This window comes from Sarcophilus harrisii, chromosome 3 (genome assembly GCF_902635505.1).
Source record: "Sarcophilus harrisii chromosome 3, mSarHar1.11, whole genome shotgun sequence".
Lineage (NCBI taxonomy): Eukaryota > Metazoa > Chordata > Mammalia > Dasyuromorphia > Dasyuridae > Sarcophilus > Sarcophilus harrisii.
In genome coordinates this window covers 591,525,624-591,543,587 of record NC_045428.1, presented here as the reverse complement: position 1 = coordinate 591,543,587, position 17,964 = coordinate 591,525,624, and the positions used below count along the sequence as shown (strand labels likewise).

Genomic DNA, 17,964 nt, shown 5'->3' with positions numbered 1-17,964 from the left:
TATTGCATTTATTGTATATATATGAAGTGACTTGCACAAGGAAAGGCAAAAATACTTCCCCTGATCTCAAGGAGCTTACATTCTAATGAAGACAAGAAAGAAGGGAGGTGAAAGGAAAGATCTACTCCAAGGTGGAGCGGGTGTGTGTCTGTATAGGTCTCAGGGAAAATGGTCTGAAAGAGTTCTTGATAATTATGAATATTTATTCCATCCATCCATCCATCCATCCACATATACATACACAAATTCTATTCTTAAAAAACTTTAATGCATTTATATATATAGTTGTTAAGCATTTAAAATTAACTGTTGTCCCTACCTTAAAAAAAAATCAAACCAAAACTGCAAAGATCGTGTCTCTAAATTTTTGTATTCCTTTTACAAAATATATAGCAATATGACTATGAAAAATACAGACTACTAGATTGATCTGCTAACATACAAAGTCATAATCATAAATATGTATCTATAAAATCCTTCCTAATGTAGTGATGAGCAAAGATACTGTTTGAGGGCTTCTAAGATACAGCTTCTAATTCACAGAATTCATGCCAGGGTGAACATGCAAATTCTAGACTCTAACGGCCTTCAAGGATTCAAGGCTTCATGGTTTTGTTATAAAACTAAATTCATTGAGATGGTTACTTCCTAATTTTCTTTCTTCTTTCTTTCTTTCTTTCTTTCTTTCTTTCTTTCTCTTTCTTTCTTTCTTTCTTTTCTTTCTTTCTTTCTTTCTTTCTTTCTCTCTCTCTCTCTCTCTCTCTCTTTCTTTCTTTCTTTCTTCTTTCTTCCTGGCATTGGGTTAAATGACTTGCCCAGGGTCACACGGTGCTTCCTAATTTTCAAAACCACATGATCTAAAAACATTTTTGGCAGTAGATAGTTTTAAAAACAGCAGGTTTTACACCTGTCTCTTGTTTGGTTTTAAAATAAAGTCTTTCTTGAAGAAAGTGGACCTGGAATGGCCCCATCTTTTCCTTTTCAGCAGATTCCCCCCCAACTCAGGCACAGGGATATCAGACTGTCTGTCATTGTGTCAGTCAAAAAACTTATGAAAAGCGCCTCCTAAGCGCCACACAGGGTGCTAAGCAAAAGTCAGCCCCTGCCTCCGGAGCTACCAAACAACAAGCATTATTAAGCACCACACGAGACAGTGAGCTTTGGGAGGGCAGGCGCTGTCTCTTGCCTCTTGTTATATCCCCAGCGCTGGCGAAGTGGCTGGCACGTAGTAGGTGCTTAATAAATGTTGCTTTGGTTGAGTGGCTGTAAGTTTCTCCTCTCGGAAACAATGTAACCTGACAGGATGTGACTATATAGATAGAATGTAACTATTCGAATCGCTCTAAAGTTTGCAGAGACTTACAAATATTCTCTCATTCTCTCAGACCGAGGCGCAATAGGATTATCCCCATTTTCCAGAGAAGGAAACTGAGGACAGCAGATCAGTCACTGGCCCAGGGTCACAGTCCCGCGGGGCGGAGCATTTGAAATCCCGCTCTAGCTGACAGCCCCAGGGCGGGCCAGGCTTGACCCCGCCCCTCCGCTCCTCTGGCCCCGCCCCTAGACCCGCGGCTCCTCCCTCCTCCGCGGCGTTTGGCGACGTGCGCAGGCGCAGTAAGGCGCGCGGCGCGCGTAGCCCGGAAGTGGAAACGTGAGCGCTGGTTGGAGAGGTGAGGGCCGGAGCGGGGCTGGTTCGCGGTCCCTCGGAGCTCTGCCTTCCCCTGGGGTCCCAGTCCCCACCCGGAGCGGGGCCGCTTCCTGAGGGAGGGGGCGAGACGCGTTTCCGCCCTCCATGGTCCAGGAGGGGAAACTGAGGCTCGGGGCTTGCGTGGCGTGAGGGCCCCCCCTCCCCGAGCCTCCGGTCCTCCACCAGGACGCGGTGGGCCAGGGGTCCGCGCCAGGAAGCTTGTGCGGGGCAGCTGAGAGGCCCTCCGGGCCCTCTTACAGAGGGGGAGAGCGAGGCCCGCGAGGGGAGGCCACCTGCCCGGTCCCCCCCCCAGGTCCCCGCCCCCAGGTCTCCGCCCCAGGTCCCCGCCCCAGTCCCCCGCCCCCAGGTCCCCCGCCCCAGGTCCCGGCCCAGGGTCCCCCCCCAGGTCCCCCGGCCCAGGTCCCGGCCCCAGGTCCCCCCGCCCCAGGTCCCCGCCCCAGGTCCCCGGCCCCCAGGTCCCCGGCCCCAGGTCCCACCCAAGTCCCCGGCCCCAGTCCCCCGCCCCAGGTCCCCCCCCAGGTCCCCCCCCAGGTCCCCCGCCCCAGGTCCCATCGCCCAGGTCCCGCCCCCAGGTCCCCCCGGCCCTTCTCCCTGTGCTGGGCGGCCGCGCTCCCAGAGGGCGCACAGTAGGTGCTTAACCAGCGCTTAGTGATTGGAGAAGGGCCCTAGGGCTTAGCGTGGAACAGTAGCTGTCCAGCTTCCCAGCCCTGGAACTTATGGGTGCTGGGGGGCTGACTCCAGGCCTGGCTGGGACTGAGCCTCAAATCCACGCCTCTGACGTTTACTGGCCAGCGGTGTGATCCTGGGTTAACATAACCTCAGCTTCTTCCTCTGCGAAATGGGTCACCTGGCAGCTCCTGCCCCAGGGTTGTGTGAGCCTCAAATGGTGTTTCTGAAAAGCACATTTAATAGAACCCTTATGAAGGTCTTCAGTGCCGTTTCCTGAGGAAGCAGGCAGATGGGAAGGGTCCGCAGCCACATTTGAACCTAGATGACACCCCTAGTGGCCCCCATGGGGAACTTTAAGGGCCTCTGCTTTGCCCACCTAAGCCCCACCACATCGTTTATGCTTTGCACACAGTAGGCAGCTCTCTGTTCCTCCAACTTCCCCCACACTATCTGCTATACACACAGTAGGCAGCTCTCTGTTTCCCCATATTGTTTCTGCTTTGCACACAGTAGGCAGCTCTGTTTCCCCATATTGTTTCTGCTTTGCACACAGTATGCAGCTCTCTGTTCCCTCACACTGCCTCTCTGCTTTGCACACAGCAGGCAGCTCTTTGCTCTCCCATACTGCCCTTCTGTTTTGCACACAGTAGGTGGCTTCTGGATGTAGCTTTGCCGGGAAGCACTTTTTCTGGGGTCTGAAGGCAGAATTAGGGAAGAGGTACCTTTCACTCCTCCCCCACTTGCTATGGATGGGGCTTTCAGTGGAGAGTGACAGGCAAGTCCCACCACTGCCTGCCTCAGTTTCCTTATCAGGTTTTTGTGGGGATAGTCCTATCCCCTACCCCCAGAGTGGGTGCGAGGATTCAGGGAGGCCGCATTTTGCCAGCCTTAAAGCAAGATGGCGATGCCGACTGTGGCGGACCCGGGGGGAGGCTGTTGAGGGGATTCCTGGGAGGGGACGGCTGGGCTGAGAGAGCTCTCCTGTTTTCTGCAAAGTAACTTTCTGTCCCCGCAGGCCTTCACGAAGCTGGGCGACCCCAGCCAGACCCCAGCGCTTGCTCTCCCCGACAGCTACAGCTCTGCATTCTGAGGAGAGACGGGGCCCGGACCTGAGCCGCCACTGTGCAACAGAGAGGGGGTAGAGCCCTCTGGGCCTCCCAGGGAGTGGGGTCAGTGGGCTGCTGGCCTGCCCTTCCGTCCTGCGGAGACCCGGAGGGACCGGAGCCATGGCCTCGTCCAAAAGGCCCGAGGGCAGGGGCTCCCGGGAGCCCAGGGACTCCGAACACTGGGACTGGGGCTGCCCAGAGACCCGGAGCCAGTTGGAAGAGCTCTTCTTTGGGGACCAGGATGTCATCCGCCGGGGTTCGGACGAGTGCCACAAGTTCTGGGCCTTTTTTGACCGCCTACAGACTTTCCAGAAGCTCAAACCTGGTCCAGAGGGCGAGCGGCCAGCCAAGGCCCAGGCCCCCCAGGGACCCGAGTGCCCGGCCCTGGCTGACCTCCCTGCCACCTACGACCCTCGCTACCGCATCAACCTGGCCTTGCTGAGTGGGGAGGGCGAGCCCGGCCTGGGGCAGCGGGGGACCCGCAGCCGGCTGCCTCGCGACCGGCTGGCAGAGTTCCGCCGGGCGCTCCTCCACTACCTGGACTTTGGACAGAAGCAGTCTTTTGGGAAGCTGGCAAAGCTGCAGCGGGAGCGGGCAGCGCTGCCCATGGCCCGCTACAGGCAGCACCTCGGGGCGGGGACCAGGTGGTGATTGGCGGTGCACAGGCTGGGTCCAAGGTGCCCAGTACCCCTGGCTGCTGGCTTACCATGTGGCCTGTCCCAACCCAGGGGTCATCTCTCTGGCCAGCGGTGGGCGAGGCCTCAGCCAGTATGGCTCCCAGGTAAGCTGGCACAGGCAGCCAGTACCCGGTCACGTGGCTGGGAGGGTTTCGGCCAGTATGGCTCCCAGGTAAGCTGGCACGGACGTGCTGCTCCTGGCATGAAGGGTCCTGCATGTAGGACCTTTGGGAGGGGAGGCCCAGGTCACCGTGGTGCTGCTGTTGCAGGGATCAATTTTTTTTTTTTAAATTTAATAGCCTTTTATTTACAGGTTATATGCATGGGTAACTTTACAGCATTAACAATTGCCAAACCTCTTTTCCAATTTTTCACCTCTTACCCCCCCCTCCATAGATGGCAGGATGAAGTAGATGTTAAATCATTAAAATAAAATTAGATAACAATAATATACATGACCAAAACTTTTTTCAAACAAAAAGAATCAGACTCTGAAATATTGTACAATTGGCTTGTGAAGGAAATCAAAAATATGGGCATAAATAATTGGGAATTCAATGTAATGGTTTTAGTCATCTCCCAGGTTCTTTCTCTGGGGTGGCTATTCAGTTCATTACTCTCCATTGGAAATGTTTGGTTGATTTAGTTTGCTGAGGATGGCCTGGTCCATCAGAACTGGTCATCATATAGTATTGTTGTTAAGTATTGATGATCTCCTGGTCCTGCTCATTTCCTCAACAGTTCATGTCATCTCCAGGCCTTTCTGAAATCATCCTGTTGGTCATTTCTTACAGAACAGTAATATTCCATAATATTCATATACCACAATTTATTCAGCCCTTCTCCAACTGATGGACATCCATTCAGTTTCCAGTTTCTAGCCACTACAAAGAGGGCTGCCACAAACATTCGTGTTGCAGGGATCAATTAAAAGAGGGGCCCTGGGTTGCATGTCCTCGTTCTTGTCCAATGGGGGTGGGGTGGAGAGAGCCCACGTCTGTGGTTGGTCAGCCCGCCTCAGACACCTCCTAGCTGCCTGGGCCCTGTGAGTGGCTGCTTTCCTCCAGCTGGCTACCCCCTGCTGGGCCTCAACCCCTGGCTCCCTCCCAGAGGAAGCATCCTGGCCCCTGCATCCCAGTGCCTTCCACTGTATCTTGGCGTGGATTCTGCCATTTGACAATTGATCTTAACCCACCTTAACATAGTGCAGTGCCTGGCACACAGTAGGCACTTAATAAATGCTTTATCAATTGATTGATTCATTTGTAAGATGAGAAACCTCACAGAGGTTGTGAGGACCAGAGGCGTAGACAAATAAGTGCTTCCCAAAATGCCAGCCTGGGATAAGTTAGTGTTCCTGGTAGCGCGATGTCATGGAGCCGGGCCTCCTCACGCCAGCAGCCGTGCCCCCTCCCTGCTCACCGGGAAGGGGCACAAGAAGATGCCCAGGCCTGAGGCAGGGGGGGCAGCGGGTGCAGACTGGTGAGGGGCCCCTGGGGAATGAGGTCCCCTGCTGTGGGCCTGGATACCCAGGGGACCTTGAGATGAGACCCACACTATTTTGCCGCTGGACACAGGCCCTGCCCTGTCTGTGGGCACCGGGGGCGCAGGCTCAGCCAGGGGTGCCAGGGGGCACGGGCTGGGCTGGGGGTAGGGCCGGGTTCCCTTCCTCACCGCACCTCCTCTGCACAGGTGGGCTACCAGATCCGCTTTGAGAGCTCGCGCTCGCCGGCCACCAAAATCGTGTTCCTGACGGAGGGCCTCCTGCTGCGGCAGATCCAGCGGGAGCCGACCCTGCCCCAGTACCAGGTGCTCATTGTGGACGAGGTCCACGAGCGCCACCTCCACAGCGACTTCCTTTTGGGCGTCCTCCGCCAGCTGCTGCCCGTCCGCCCAGACCTCAAGCTCATCCTCATGTCGGCCACCATCAACATCAGCCTCTTCTCCAGCTACTTCAGCCACGCGCCGGTGCTGCAGGTGCCCGGGAGGCTGTTCCCCATCACGGTCAGTGCCCGCTCGCCAGGGACCCAGCTGTGGTGGACTCTCGGCAAGCCCTGCCCTGCTCTCTGCTTTAGTCTCCCCACCTGTAAAATGGGTGGGTCGCATGGTTTCTAAGCATCAAATTCTGATGCTTCAGAGGGAGGGCTGAGGAAGGACGACGTGCTTTAGTTTCCAAGTCTGTAAGATGGGGCCCTCTAAGGGCCTGCCTCCTGTGACCTCGGAGCTCCAGAGGCTGCCGCCCGCGGGTGACCAGGCCCGCTTTCTGCCGCCAGGTCATCTACCAGCCCATCCCAAAGGAGGAGGTGCCAGCCTCAGGGCGAAAGCTGGCCCCGGCGTTCCCCAGTGCTGCAGGCCATGACAAGTACCCCCTAGGGGCGACCTGGGTGTTCCTGGGCGGCGAGATGGGGGTGCTGGGGCCTTGCCCCGCCCCCGGCGGCTGGGTGGTTCTCCCCCCCGCCCTCCATCACCGACCAGGACAAGGTGCCAGCGGAGGGGCTGGGGCCCCCGCCAAACCCCCCGCCCCTTTTCCTCTGTCTCTCTGTCTCTTCATCTCTCTCTCTGTCTCTGTCTATCTCTGTCTCTCCCTCTCCCTCCCTTTCTGTTTCTCTGTCTCTCTCTTTGTCTCTGTCTCTCTGTCTCTCCCTCTATCTTTCTGTCTCTGTTTCCCTCTCTTTTTCTCTCTGTCTGTATCTCCTTCTCTGTCTCTATCTCTCTTTGTCTGTCTCTCTCTTGTCTTTCTCCCTTTTCTCTGCCCAGCTCCACATTTCTGCTGCATTTCAGTTAGGGGAAGTGATGGGTAAGGAGAGAGCCCTGGGGGGCCAAGGGGGGCAGTGCCAGTGCTGTCCTGGTGTTGGACGGCCGCCTTGTGGGGATCCCCTCCCTTTGCTTCCTCCTCTTCCTCCCTTCTCCCCTGGCCCTGTCTCCTTCTCCCCCCCCTCTCCCAGGGTGTTTGTTGGTCCTCCGAATGAAAATTTTGTCCCCAACCCAGACCTCAGTGACCATCGATGGTGTCCGATTCGTGCTAGATTCCGGTGAGCCCCTCCCCCGTGGCAGAGCCTGGCAGAGGGGAGCTGTCTGTGTCCTCCACGGCCCTCAGTGGCCCCCTCGCACCTCCTGGAGGCTGCCTTGAGGCCGGTCCCGGGGCTGGGCACTGCACGGCCCAGAGAGCCTGGGGGCATGTGGGATGGAGGTCCGGAGGGGCCTTTTCAGAAAAAAGGGTTTCTCAGAACTCTAGAGTCTGAGGGCGCGGCAGGGACAAGGGGAAGGGCAGGGACAGGGGGAGGGGCAGGAGCAGGGACAGGGAAGGGGGCAGTGGTAGTTTCAGGGTCTTGGCAAAGTCTACCTGTGAAGTAGGAGGTCACAGGTCCCTAGAGACCAGCCCCCCTGGCACTTCTGTGTTTGGGGGGCACGAGATGAGGCTTGGCTGAGTCACCTGGTGGGCAGTGGCAGAGCAGGCCTCGGAACCCCAAGCCCAGAGCTAGGCCCGGGCAGTGCCCCCTGGGGCTGGGGCTTTCCCAGGCAGTGCCCCCTGGGGCTGGGGCTTCCCCCGACATTGCCAGGTTCTCCTGTGCCCTCCAGGTAAAGTGAAGGAGATGAGCTTCGACCCCCAGGCCAAGCTTCAGCGGCTCCAGGAGTTCTGGATCAGCCGGGCCAGCGCTGAGCAGCGGAAGGGCCGTGCCGGGCGCACGGGGCCAGGGGTGTGCTACCGCCTCTACGCCGAGTCCGACTATGATGACTTTGCCCCCTACCCCGTCCCGGAGATCCAGAGGGTGGCCCTGGATGCTCTCGTCCTGCAGGTGAGGGGGGAGGGGCCCTCCCCGGATGGAGAGAGGAGGAAGAGCCTGTGCTTCTGAGCCCAGAGTCCCGGGCTCTAATCTCTGCTCTGCACGACCTTGCTGTGTGACCCGAGCTAGGCCATCTCTTCCCCTCACTCAGCCTCAGTTTTCTCATCAATAAAGTGGGAACAGGTGTGTTCCCTCTGAGGAGGAAAGCATTGGCAAAGCCCCTCAGAAGCAGCAGAAGTAGAGCACCACTTGGGGGCACTGAGAGGGGACGCTGCCAGCTCATGAGGAAAGGCTCTCACCCTGTGGAGGCTGGTGCGACTGGCAAGAGGACCTGAGTTCCCTGCCTCAGCACTTCCACCTGTAGGCCTGGCAAGTCATTTCTCTCTGCCTCAGTTTCCCGTGGCCTCAAAGATCCCTTCCTTCTCCACATCTATGATCCTGGGCCTTAAAAGGAAGGAAGGTCCTAGAGGAGATGGTGAGGATGGAGAGCCTGGAGGGTGGCCCATGCAAATGGTGGGGGATGGCAGGCTGTGTGTGTGTGTGTGTGTGTGTGTGTGTGGCCAGCAGCTAACCTGGCTGGGAGGTAGAGAGCCCCAGGGGGAGGGGAATGGTTGGCCCAGATGGAGGATGGGCTTCCTTCCTCCCCCCCGAGTCCCGCCCCAGGGGGGCAGCCTGTAGCTGTAGCCTGAATTTTAGTCGTTCTCCCCATTGCTGCTGTTAGCCCTGAAGCGTCGTTATTTGGGTGAAAGAAAACAAAGCTCTCCTGGCATAAATGCCCTTGGCTTCCTGCCCCGTTTGGGGTTTTCTGGGCAAAGATACTGGCACAGTCCGTCATTGACTGCTCCAGTCATTGTACACATGAGGAAACTGAGGCAGAGAAGGGACGGCCCAGGGCTAGGACTTGAACTTGGGAAGATAACTCCGGGCCTGGAGCTCTGTGCGCTCTGGCTCCCCCTAGTGGCCCACAAGCCCCTGTACACACATGGTGTCTCCTCTTAAGGGCAGGCTCAGCACCCAGACACAGGGGGCAGAGGAGCCAGGGCCCCACCTCCTCCAGGTGGCTGCCCTGACTGCGGGCTCCCCGGCCCTGCCAGGCCAGCTGTGGCCTCCCCCTCCCTGGTCCCAGGAGACCGGCTTCCTGGCCTCTGCCCAAAGGGGCCTTGCCAGCTCTCCGGGGAGGAGGCGGCTCCCAGGCAGAGGCAGACGGCAGTGGGTGTGACGCTGTTGCTCTCATGGCAGCAGGGAGGCTGGTCTCCTGGCCCAGACCCTCCGGGGGGGGGGGAAGCTGTTCCTGTCCCTGCCAGACCTTCACAGGCAGCTGCCAGGGCCGATCATGGGGTCCGTGGTTGGCAGTTCCCCTGGGGCCCCTCCCTTTCTCTTGGGGTGTCTCTGTTCTGGGATCTCCTGTCAGATTTCAGCTTGAGCCTCGTGCTGGGACTGGGCGGGGTCCTCGCCCTCTCTGAGCTGCGGCTGCTGAGAGTCTGTTGTGTGGTCTAGATGAAGAGCATGGGGCTGGGAGACCCCCGCCGCTTCCCCTTCATCGAGCCCCCGCCTGCCGCCAGCCTGGAGACGGCCATCACCTACCTGCGGGACCAGGGTGCTCTGGATGCCTCGGAGCACCTCACGCCCATAGGGACCCTGCTTTCTCAGCTTCCTGTGGACGTGGTGATAGGTGAGACACGCTCTGTGTGAAGACATGGGGGCTTCTACCTGTGTAGGAGGGGGCCCAAAGGGGGACCACGTGACCCCCAACCTCCGCCTTCAGCGGTTCTGAGGGAACAGAACCAGGTTTGGATTCAATGTTGGAATGGTGGGCCTGCCTTCCAGCTCTGACCCTCCCTTAACTGTGTGACCTCAGGCCCATCCGAGACTCAGTCCTCTGATTATAAAAGCGAGTGTAAAACTGCTGCTGGCACTGCAGGGTGCAGGGGGGAAAGGCTCTTGTTAAGCGCCTGCTGTGTGCAGGCTCTGGGGGCCCCAAAGGGTGGAAAGCACTGCTTTTCCTAAGGGGCTTACCGTCTAATGGGGGGGGGGTCACCACGCAGGTAAGCCTCGTACAGCAAGCTGGGCCCAGGGTAAATGAGCCGTAACTGATAGAGCAGGGGCGGGGAAGCTTCCTGGGGAAGGGGCACTTTCAATCAGGACTTGAAGGAAGCCGCTCTGTCCAGGGAAGATCCTGATCTTCGGCTGCCTCTTGGACCTGGTGGAGCCCGTGCTGACCATGGCAGCTGCCCTGAGTGTCCAGTCCCCCTTTGTGCGCAGCGCTCAAAGCAACCTGGACTGTGGGACCGCGCGGAAGCCCCTGGAGAGTGACCGCGGGGACCCTTTCACCCTGCTCAACACCTTCAACGCCTGGGTGCAGGTGAGATGTGGTCACACGGGTGACTCCCCCACGGCCGGGCAGCCCACCACCCCTCAGGCCAGCCCTCGGCGGGCTTCCTCTGGGTGTGGCTGGCTGGGCTGCGTCCCGGCCCCCGCATCAGCCGCTCTGAGAAGCCCCTTCCCTCCCAGGGCTGGCCCTGGGGCTCCCTGACTCCCTCCTTCTCACCCAGGTGAAATCAGACCGCAGTGCCAACTCCAGGAAGTGGTGCCGCCGCCGGGGCCTCGAGGAACACCGCATGTACGAGATCGCCAACCTGCGCCAGCAGTTCAAGGTCAGGGCCCAGTCTGCGTGCCCCGGCCGGGCCGGCCTGCTCCCCAGATAGTCAGAAGGTGCAGAGTGAGGGCCTGCCGTGCTGCAGGCCTGGGCTGGGCCAGGCTGGGGCCCTGCCTCGGCCTGGCCCAAGACCTCCTCCCAGAGGACCCTCCTTTCTGGGGTACACTTTAACCCCTCTAAAATCGCTCCCAGAAGGCCCTTCCAACTCTAGCCCAGGCCCAGAGTTCTGGGTTCAAAGGGTGCTTCCGTGTATATGTAGGGAGCCCGGACCAGAGAATTAACTCTCGAGAAGTGTGAGAGGAGGGGGAGCTCGAGAAGGGTGGGAGTTGGAGAGAGGGGCCCAGCTGGGTGCAGCTGATGGATGTGGAGGGAAGGTTGGGGGGAGGGCGGCCTCATGTTACGGCCTTGGACCGCAGGAGGGAGCATCCTGGGCCCTTTGTGCCCTGTGCAGACACGCCCCCGTCCCTGCCCTAAGTGCTTCCAATCGGGCCTGGCAGCCCTTGTCTGGAGCAGTCCCCGGGCAGGGGGAGAGGAGGGGTTCAGGCCCCTTCAGGGGGGAGAAAAGGCCCAGGGCTGGGGAGCCTGGGGGAGCTGGGCGTTCTGGCCCGGCGTTAGGAGCTTCTGGCCTTTCTCGGAGCAGGGGTTGTTGCAGGACCATGGGCTGCTGGCCGAGGCCAGGGTGACGCCAGGGGACAGCTACAGCCGCCAGCAGCAGCACCGGCAGCGCCGGGAGCTGTACCAGCTGAAGCGCCAGCATGAGGAGGGCGAGGGCAGGAAGCGGAAGGTGCTGCGGCTGGAGGCCCTGGAGGGCGGTGCCTCGAGCGACGAGGACACGGAGGCATCCAGCTCACGGGCAGGGGATGGCACCCACCACGTGGACATCCAGGTTGGCACTCGGGGCGCTGCCCCTGCCCCGCTTCTGCCGCCGGGGCTCAGGGAGCACCTGGCTCTGTCTCCAGACCCAGAGGGGCCCCTCAATGGGCCGGCCCAGGGCCATCTCCCCTTGTGACCTTCCTCCCACCTTCTTCTCAGGATGTCAAGTTCAAGCTTCGCCATGATATGGATCAGCTCCAGGCGGCCGCCAGCTCCGCCCAGGACCTGTCCCGGGACCAGCTGGTCCTGCTGAATCTCGTGCTGGGCCGAGGCCTCTACCCCCAGCTGGCCGCCCCCGACCAGTTCAACAGCTGCCGCAAGGACTCGGACCAGGTATGGCCAGCCTGGCCCAGCCAGAGCCCCGGGACCGCGGCCCCTCATCCTGCCAACTGTCTGGCACCAGGCCTGCTCTCTGTGCCCCAGCTGTTTCTCATGGGAAGTGGGGATTGTTCCCTGACTTTGCCAGTCCCTTACTTCCTTAAAATCTGGGCCGGGTTCTGGGGGTCTCCCTTCCCACACTTGTTCCTGTTTTCGTGGCCATCTAGCTCCTCCCATTCCTCCTGCTGCCCCTGGGATGTGGGGGGTATGGAATATTAGCCCCATTTTATAGAACTGAGATCAGTTTAGTGCAGGGCAACCAGATGTTCTGGGAGGGGGTCTCCCGGCTGCCCCCCTCCCGGGCTGAACCTCTCCCGTGGCCTTTCAGTTTTTCCACACCCAGAGCAAGCAGGGGGCCGTCCTTCACCCCACCTGTGTGTTTGCCAACAATCCGGAACTGCTGCAGGGGGGCCAAGCTGAGGCCCAGGACAAGAGCCGAGGTGAGGGGGGCGGGAGGCTGGACCTCGGGCACTGGCCCGTCCTCTCTGGGACGCTCTGGGGGGCATCTGCTGGGGAAGCTTCAGAGGGGGCCCCTCGCTAGGAGGTATCCACAGAGGGTTTGGACCCGGGACTTGCCGGTGCCAGGCCCAGAGCTCTGGCCCCGGCCCCAGGCTGCCCCGGTGGGGGTGTGGAGGCTTTGGGACCCACTTGTCCCTCATAAGCGCTCCGGCCCCTTTCAGATCGGAAGGACGGCATGAGCAGCGAGCACCAACTCCTGGCTTTCGTTTCTTTGCTGGAGACCAACAAGCCGTACCTGGTGAACTGTGTGCGTCTCCCTGCTCTGCAGGTGGGTGCATCTAGCTCCTAGTTCCAGCCTCGGTCCCACTCCTGGCTCTGGTCTCAGGCCCCGCTCCCAGCTCCGAGCCAGTCTGTGCTTGGGCTGCAGGCTTGGAGAGATAATGGGGGACCCCCTATGGGAAGGAGGACTGGGTGTCCCTGGGGTGAGCAGCTGCCTGCATCTTCCCTCCTCTGCCCCCCACCAGACGCTGCTGCTTTTCAGCCAGAGCCTGGACACGAATGGCGACTGCTCCCGCCTGGTGGCCGACGGCTGGCTGCAGCTGCAGCTGGAGGGCAGCGAGAGTGCCATGGGGCTCCTGTCGGCCGTTTTGCGCCTCCGTGCCCGCTGGGAAGAGGCCCTCGACCGGCAGCTGGCCCGCCAGGCCCAGCCACGAGGCGAGGAGAGGGCAGCCGCGGCCCTCAAGGCGGAGAGGAAGGCGGCAGCGGCGTTGGGCCGGGACCTGCTGGGCTTCGTGCGATCCAAGGTCTTCTCACACCAGCCCCCCTGAGCTGGGAGGGAACTCAGGGTCTGGAGAGAAATGGGGAGGCACACCTGTGGGTCCAAGACCAGACTGCCAGACTGGGGTGGGGGCCCAGGGGCTAGCCAATGGCCTAGCAGGGCTGAAGGGCCCAATCTGTTCGTTGGAGGACTGGGAGGTAGGGCCAGACCAGGGATGGGGTGTCCTGGCCAGAGAGAGTGACCCTCGCTTGTCTTCCCCAGGTGTCCTACAGCATCCACAAGCTGACTGCCTTGGAGGCTCAGAACCTCTACGTGGGACCCCAGACCATCGCAGCCGCCCCCCAGCTCTCGGGCCTGTTTGGGGAGGCAACCTTGTCCCCTCACGACACCAAGGGGGGCTACATCATCACAAGCTTCCTCACCTACAACTGCCTCATGGTGAGTGAGTGACCCCTACTCTGCTTCAGACAACTGCCACATGCATAGTACAGATGGGGAAACTGAGGCCGGGGCAGGCGAGGATGTGTTCTGAGCACCAGAGGTGGGCCCCAGGCATCCTGCCTTTGTGCTCAGGGCCTGCCGGGCCACTGGGCCCCGCAGTCGCTCTCTTTGCCCTGGCCCACTGGCGACCATGAAAGTGCCCTGGGCCAGTGTCAGGGAGTTGGGAGGGCACTCGCCCTGGTGGGCAGGGAGGGAGACAGGCTCTGAGGCAGGTGCTGGTGTCCCGCAGAGCGATACAGACTTGTACAGTGACTGCCTGCGCACCTTCTGGTCCTGCCCGCGCTGCGGCCTCTACATGCCCTTCACCCCCATGGAGCGGATGTGCCACGAGAGCGCCTGCCAAGCAGCCCCCGATGAGGGTACCCATGGTGAGCAGGGGCCCCACCCGGATGGGGGGTCCCCATCCTACAGAGGAGGCGCCCGCCTTCTAGGCCGGCCCTTCTTCCCCATCTCTGCCTCCTGGTCCCGCAGCTGCCCTGGCTTTGGGACCACTGGGACCCAGCTCTCAGCCTCCCTCCTCTCCCTTCCCAGGGCTCAGTGATGAGGAAGCCGACTCCAGCCGCCAGGCGTCTGCTCTGCGCAGGGCCTACCACTGTGAGCACTGCCAGAAGGATTTGCTGCTCACCCCCACGGAGATCCTCCGGCACCGCAGACTGCACGTGTGAGGGCCCCCCAGGGACCCCGAGCTGGGCCAGTGGCTCAGGGGGCCAGCCCTTGTACTCGGGGAATAAAGTTGGCCTCCCCCTGTGGCTGGGCCGGATTCCTGGAAAGGTCCTGGGGCCCCGTGCTCCAGGGGCCCTTGAGGTCTGCTTTGTTCCCCCGGCTGCCCCGTGGCCTCAGCTTCCTGGTCTCCTGACACGCCGGGGCCGGGAGATGCCGTGTCCTTTCAGCTCCTCGAGCTTCCCTCGGCCCCACGTCCAGGACTTTGGAGGCGTCGCATGGGGGGGGGGGCGGGGGAGAAACGTGGCCAGATGGCCTCTCTGCCAACACCCAATGGACTGTCCGAAAGGGGGAGCCCTAGAGGGAGGCCAAGAGTCAGGGAGGCTTCAATGGGGCAATCGCTCCCGGAGGTCCTGGGGGCCACTGCCTCTTTCACAGAAGTGCCTGGATCCCAGATCTTGAGCTGCAAAGGACTCTGCAGGAGGGAGCCGAGCCACCCGGGCTGTCAGAGGTAGGATCAGAATTCAGAGCTCGGCCTCTGTAGCCTCCCTGGGAAGCTGCCTCCCCAGCTTGTCCATCACACAGTTTTCTCTCCTCTCCTTCAGCTGGTGAATTGATCTGATGGTAGATGGGCCCAGGAAGGGCAGCCAGCCTGTCCCGGTTGTGGCCGTGCCCCCTTCCTGAGGAGGAGCCCACTGGGCAGTGCCACAGATGCATCACCTCCCAGGCCCAGAGACAGTGGCTTCATCAGCCCCCGCCTCCTCAGGTGTCAGGAGGCAGGGCTGTTCTGTCCGATGGCTGCAGAGCATTCAGGGCTGGCCCTTAGTGGTCCCAGGCTAGCCGGGGCTCCCCAGCTTCCTGGTAATCCTGTGTACTTTATGCATCTTTGTCGGCCTCCCCCCGACCCCAGTGTCTACAGAACCCAGAAGGTGGGTAACGACTCGAAGGCCTCGTTTACTGAAGGTTGGGAGAAGTTCCCTTGGGGCCACTCAGCTGGGCCGGCTTCCTGCCTCTGGGCTCCCATCCTGTCATTGGACCCCAGGGTTCTCTGCAAAGGTTCTTTCTTCCCAAATGAGCGGCAGCGAGCCTGGCCCTTGTGCCGATAGGTGGGGGCTGACTTCGAGCCAGACATTGAGTCCCCAGGCAAGAGGAGAGAAGGCAGTGGCTCTGGGAAAGCCCGGGAGAGGGGAACAGAAAGCCGCCCTGTTCTGCCTTATTCTCTCCCTTCGGATCTCAAGGACGGCTCATGAGCACTCAGAAGGGAGCCAGGGCCTCCAAGCTTCGGGTCGGCTGCGCCCAAAACGGGGCTGTGGGGGCTGAGCGCGGTTTGGGGGCTTATTGGGCAGGGTTCTAGGTTGGAAGGTGAAGGCAGGATTCTAGGTACGGGTCTCCACAAACCTGAGCAGAGCATTTGCCATCTTCGTGCTATTCTTGGGAAAAGGGGCCAAGACAAGGAGGAGTGAGACAGGATGGACACGTGGCTGGGGGGACTCACAGCTAGTGTAAGTGACTGAATCTCACGGAGAGAAGGTGCCAGGGGAAGGATCCAAGGATCCGTTTGGCCCCAGGATATTTTAGATTCCTCCATCGATTCCTGGGTGTGAAAAAGCACAAAAAACCTGGGAAAAGAAACTGATCACTTCCCAGCCACGAGCGGGGATGCATCCAAAACTAAACAGAGAGAGGCCAGAACAAAAGGTAAAGTATGAGGGATGGAAGAACTTTTACCTGGACAAAATCGATCAGAGTAAGAAGGGAAGAGGTCAACTACGGGGAAAAAAGTCTATTGACTCTCCAGTTAGGGTCTGATCCTTAGGCAGCTAATTTATTTTTAAGGTTTTTGTATTTTATTTTCTCATTATATAAAAACACTTTTTGCCATTTGTTTTGTGAATTTTGAGTTCCAAATGCTTTTCCTCCTCCCTCCTTGATAAGCAAGCCATTCGATTTAGATTATACGTGTTTGGTCGGACAGAACATTTCCACGTTAGCCATGGAGGCAGCTAACATTAACTCTAAGCCGTGCTATCCACTGATCAGACAGCCAACAGACACAGGACTGAACGTAAGCAAGCAGTCATGTCTGCTCTAAATAAGGGAAGCGTGGAGGCAGGCAGGGGGCGCCGGAGCAAACACACCGCAGGCCTGGAGGAGAAGGACTCGCCTTCCGGAGGTGAATCTGGCCTCGGACATTTGCTGCCTGTGTGACCCCGGGCAAGGCACTGCTCCCGGTCTGCCTCGGTTTCCTCATTTGTAAAATGGATGGAGAAGGAAATGGCCAGCCCCTGTAGTGTTTCTGCCGAGAAAAGCCCAAATGGGTCCACGAAGAGTCGGACACGACTGGAAAATAACTGGATGACAAAAAAGGGAAATGAAAATCAAAACATCCCTGAGGTTTTTCCCTAACAACTGGCAAAGGGGACAAAAGACAGGAAGGATCAGTGTTGGGGTGGTGAAAAGACTGGCACCCTAATGCCTTATGGGTGGAGCTGGGAATTGATTCAGCCATCCCAGAAGGCAGTTTGCAGTTATGGATGTTCTTCCCTTTTGACCTGCACTGCTAGGCCCCTACCCCAAGGTACCCTACACCCATCACTGACCACAAAAAAAGGTTCTATGTATGCCAAAAGATAACAATACTTTTTGTGGTGGCCAAAAAAAAAGGGGGGGGGGGAACAGTGAGGTGGTAAATGAGTATAATAGGTTTGAACCGTTCCATAGAAAATGATAATTAGGAGTACAGAAAAACATAGATTTAGATGAACAGATGCAAAGTGAAGTAAACAGATCCAGGACAACAAAACATACTATGATTAAAATAATGTAAACGGAAGAGCAAAATAATTGAGACAATGCTTGACATATTACAATGACCAAACTTGTCCCCTAAGAAGTCATGAGAAGGCAGCCATGGGCCCCCATAAAGGTGTAAGTTAACATCAGATTTATTGAGATGTTGGTTGGTTTTGCTGAAATCTTCTCCCTCCCCTTTAAAAAATTAGTATAAGAATGGCTCTCTAGGAGAGGTTGATAGAAGGAATACGGTGATAATTTCATTGATAATGTAAATGAAAATTCACTTGAAAATACAACAAAAATGCATTATTGGGGCTAAAGACTGACATCAGATTTGCAGATGATGCAAAGCCAGAATGCTAACTAATAGGTTGGGTAGCCAGGATTTGAAAAGGATGCCATTGGGGGGGGGGGGGGTGTTGAGCCATCGATAGGATTGAGGAACTAGATGTCACACTTAGTGAATGGAACAAGACTGGAATAAAGAGGACCTGAGTTCAAGTCCAGCCTCAGTCACTTAACTGGGTTACCCTGGGCAAGTAATTTAACCTCAGTTTCCTCATCTGTAAAATTAGCTAGAGAATAAAATGGCAAAACATTCTTGATATCTTTGCCAAGAAAACCCCAAATGGGGTCACAGAAAGTTGACCGCCACTAAAACAACAAAAAAAGGTTGACTTATCGGACTGAACTTTGTACGATGAATGTTAATAAGAGCAAATGCAAATTCTTATGCCGTGGTCACAATCAACCTACCAAGGACAGAAAGGGAGAGACATGACCTTTTGGTGTTTCATCTAGATGTCCCAGGGCCTTCAGTCAACAGCAGGACTTGACAGCCAAGAAAGCTAATGCCCATTTGAGCTGCATTAAGGCCGATGAGCCAGAAGGCTCTTCTCTGGCCTACTCAGACTTTCA

The 17,964-nt window shown here is 58.2% G+C and overlaps 1 protein-coding gene across 1 annotated transcript; it reads left to right on the top strand.

The window, feature by feature from the left end:
• Window positions 1–1,614: 1,614 nt before the first annotated feature.
• On the top strand, window positions 1,615–17,624 carry DHX34 (DExH-box helicase 34). Its single transcript, XM_031961649.1, is given in 18 exon segments — window positions 1,615–1,670; window positions 3,393–4,125; window positions 4,127–4,264; window positions 5,853–6,164; window positions 6,434–6,641; window positions 7,106–7,192; window positions 7,740–7,957; window positions 9,443–9,617; window positions 10,114–10,307; window positions 10,498–10,599; window positions 11,242–11,487; window positions 11,634–11,807; window positions 12,181–12,292; window positions 12,533–12,639; window positions 12,836–13,114; window positions 13,351–13,527; window positions 13,820–13,958; window positions 14,122–17,624. Coding segments are annotated over 17 exon segments (3,324 nt in total). The 5' UTR covers window positions 1,615–1,670; window positions 3,393–3,603; the 3' UTR covers window positions 14,256–17,624.
• The last annotated feature ends 340 nt before the right edge of the window (window positions 17,625–17,964 follow it).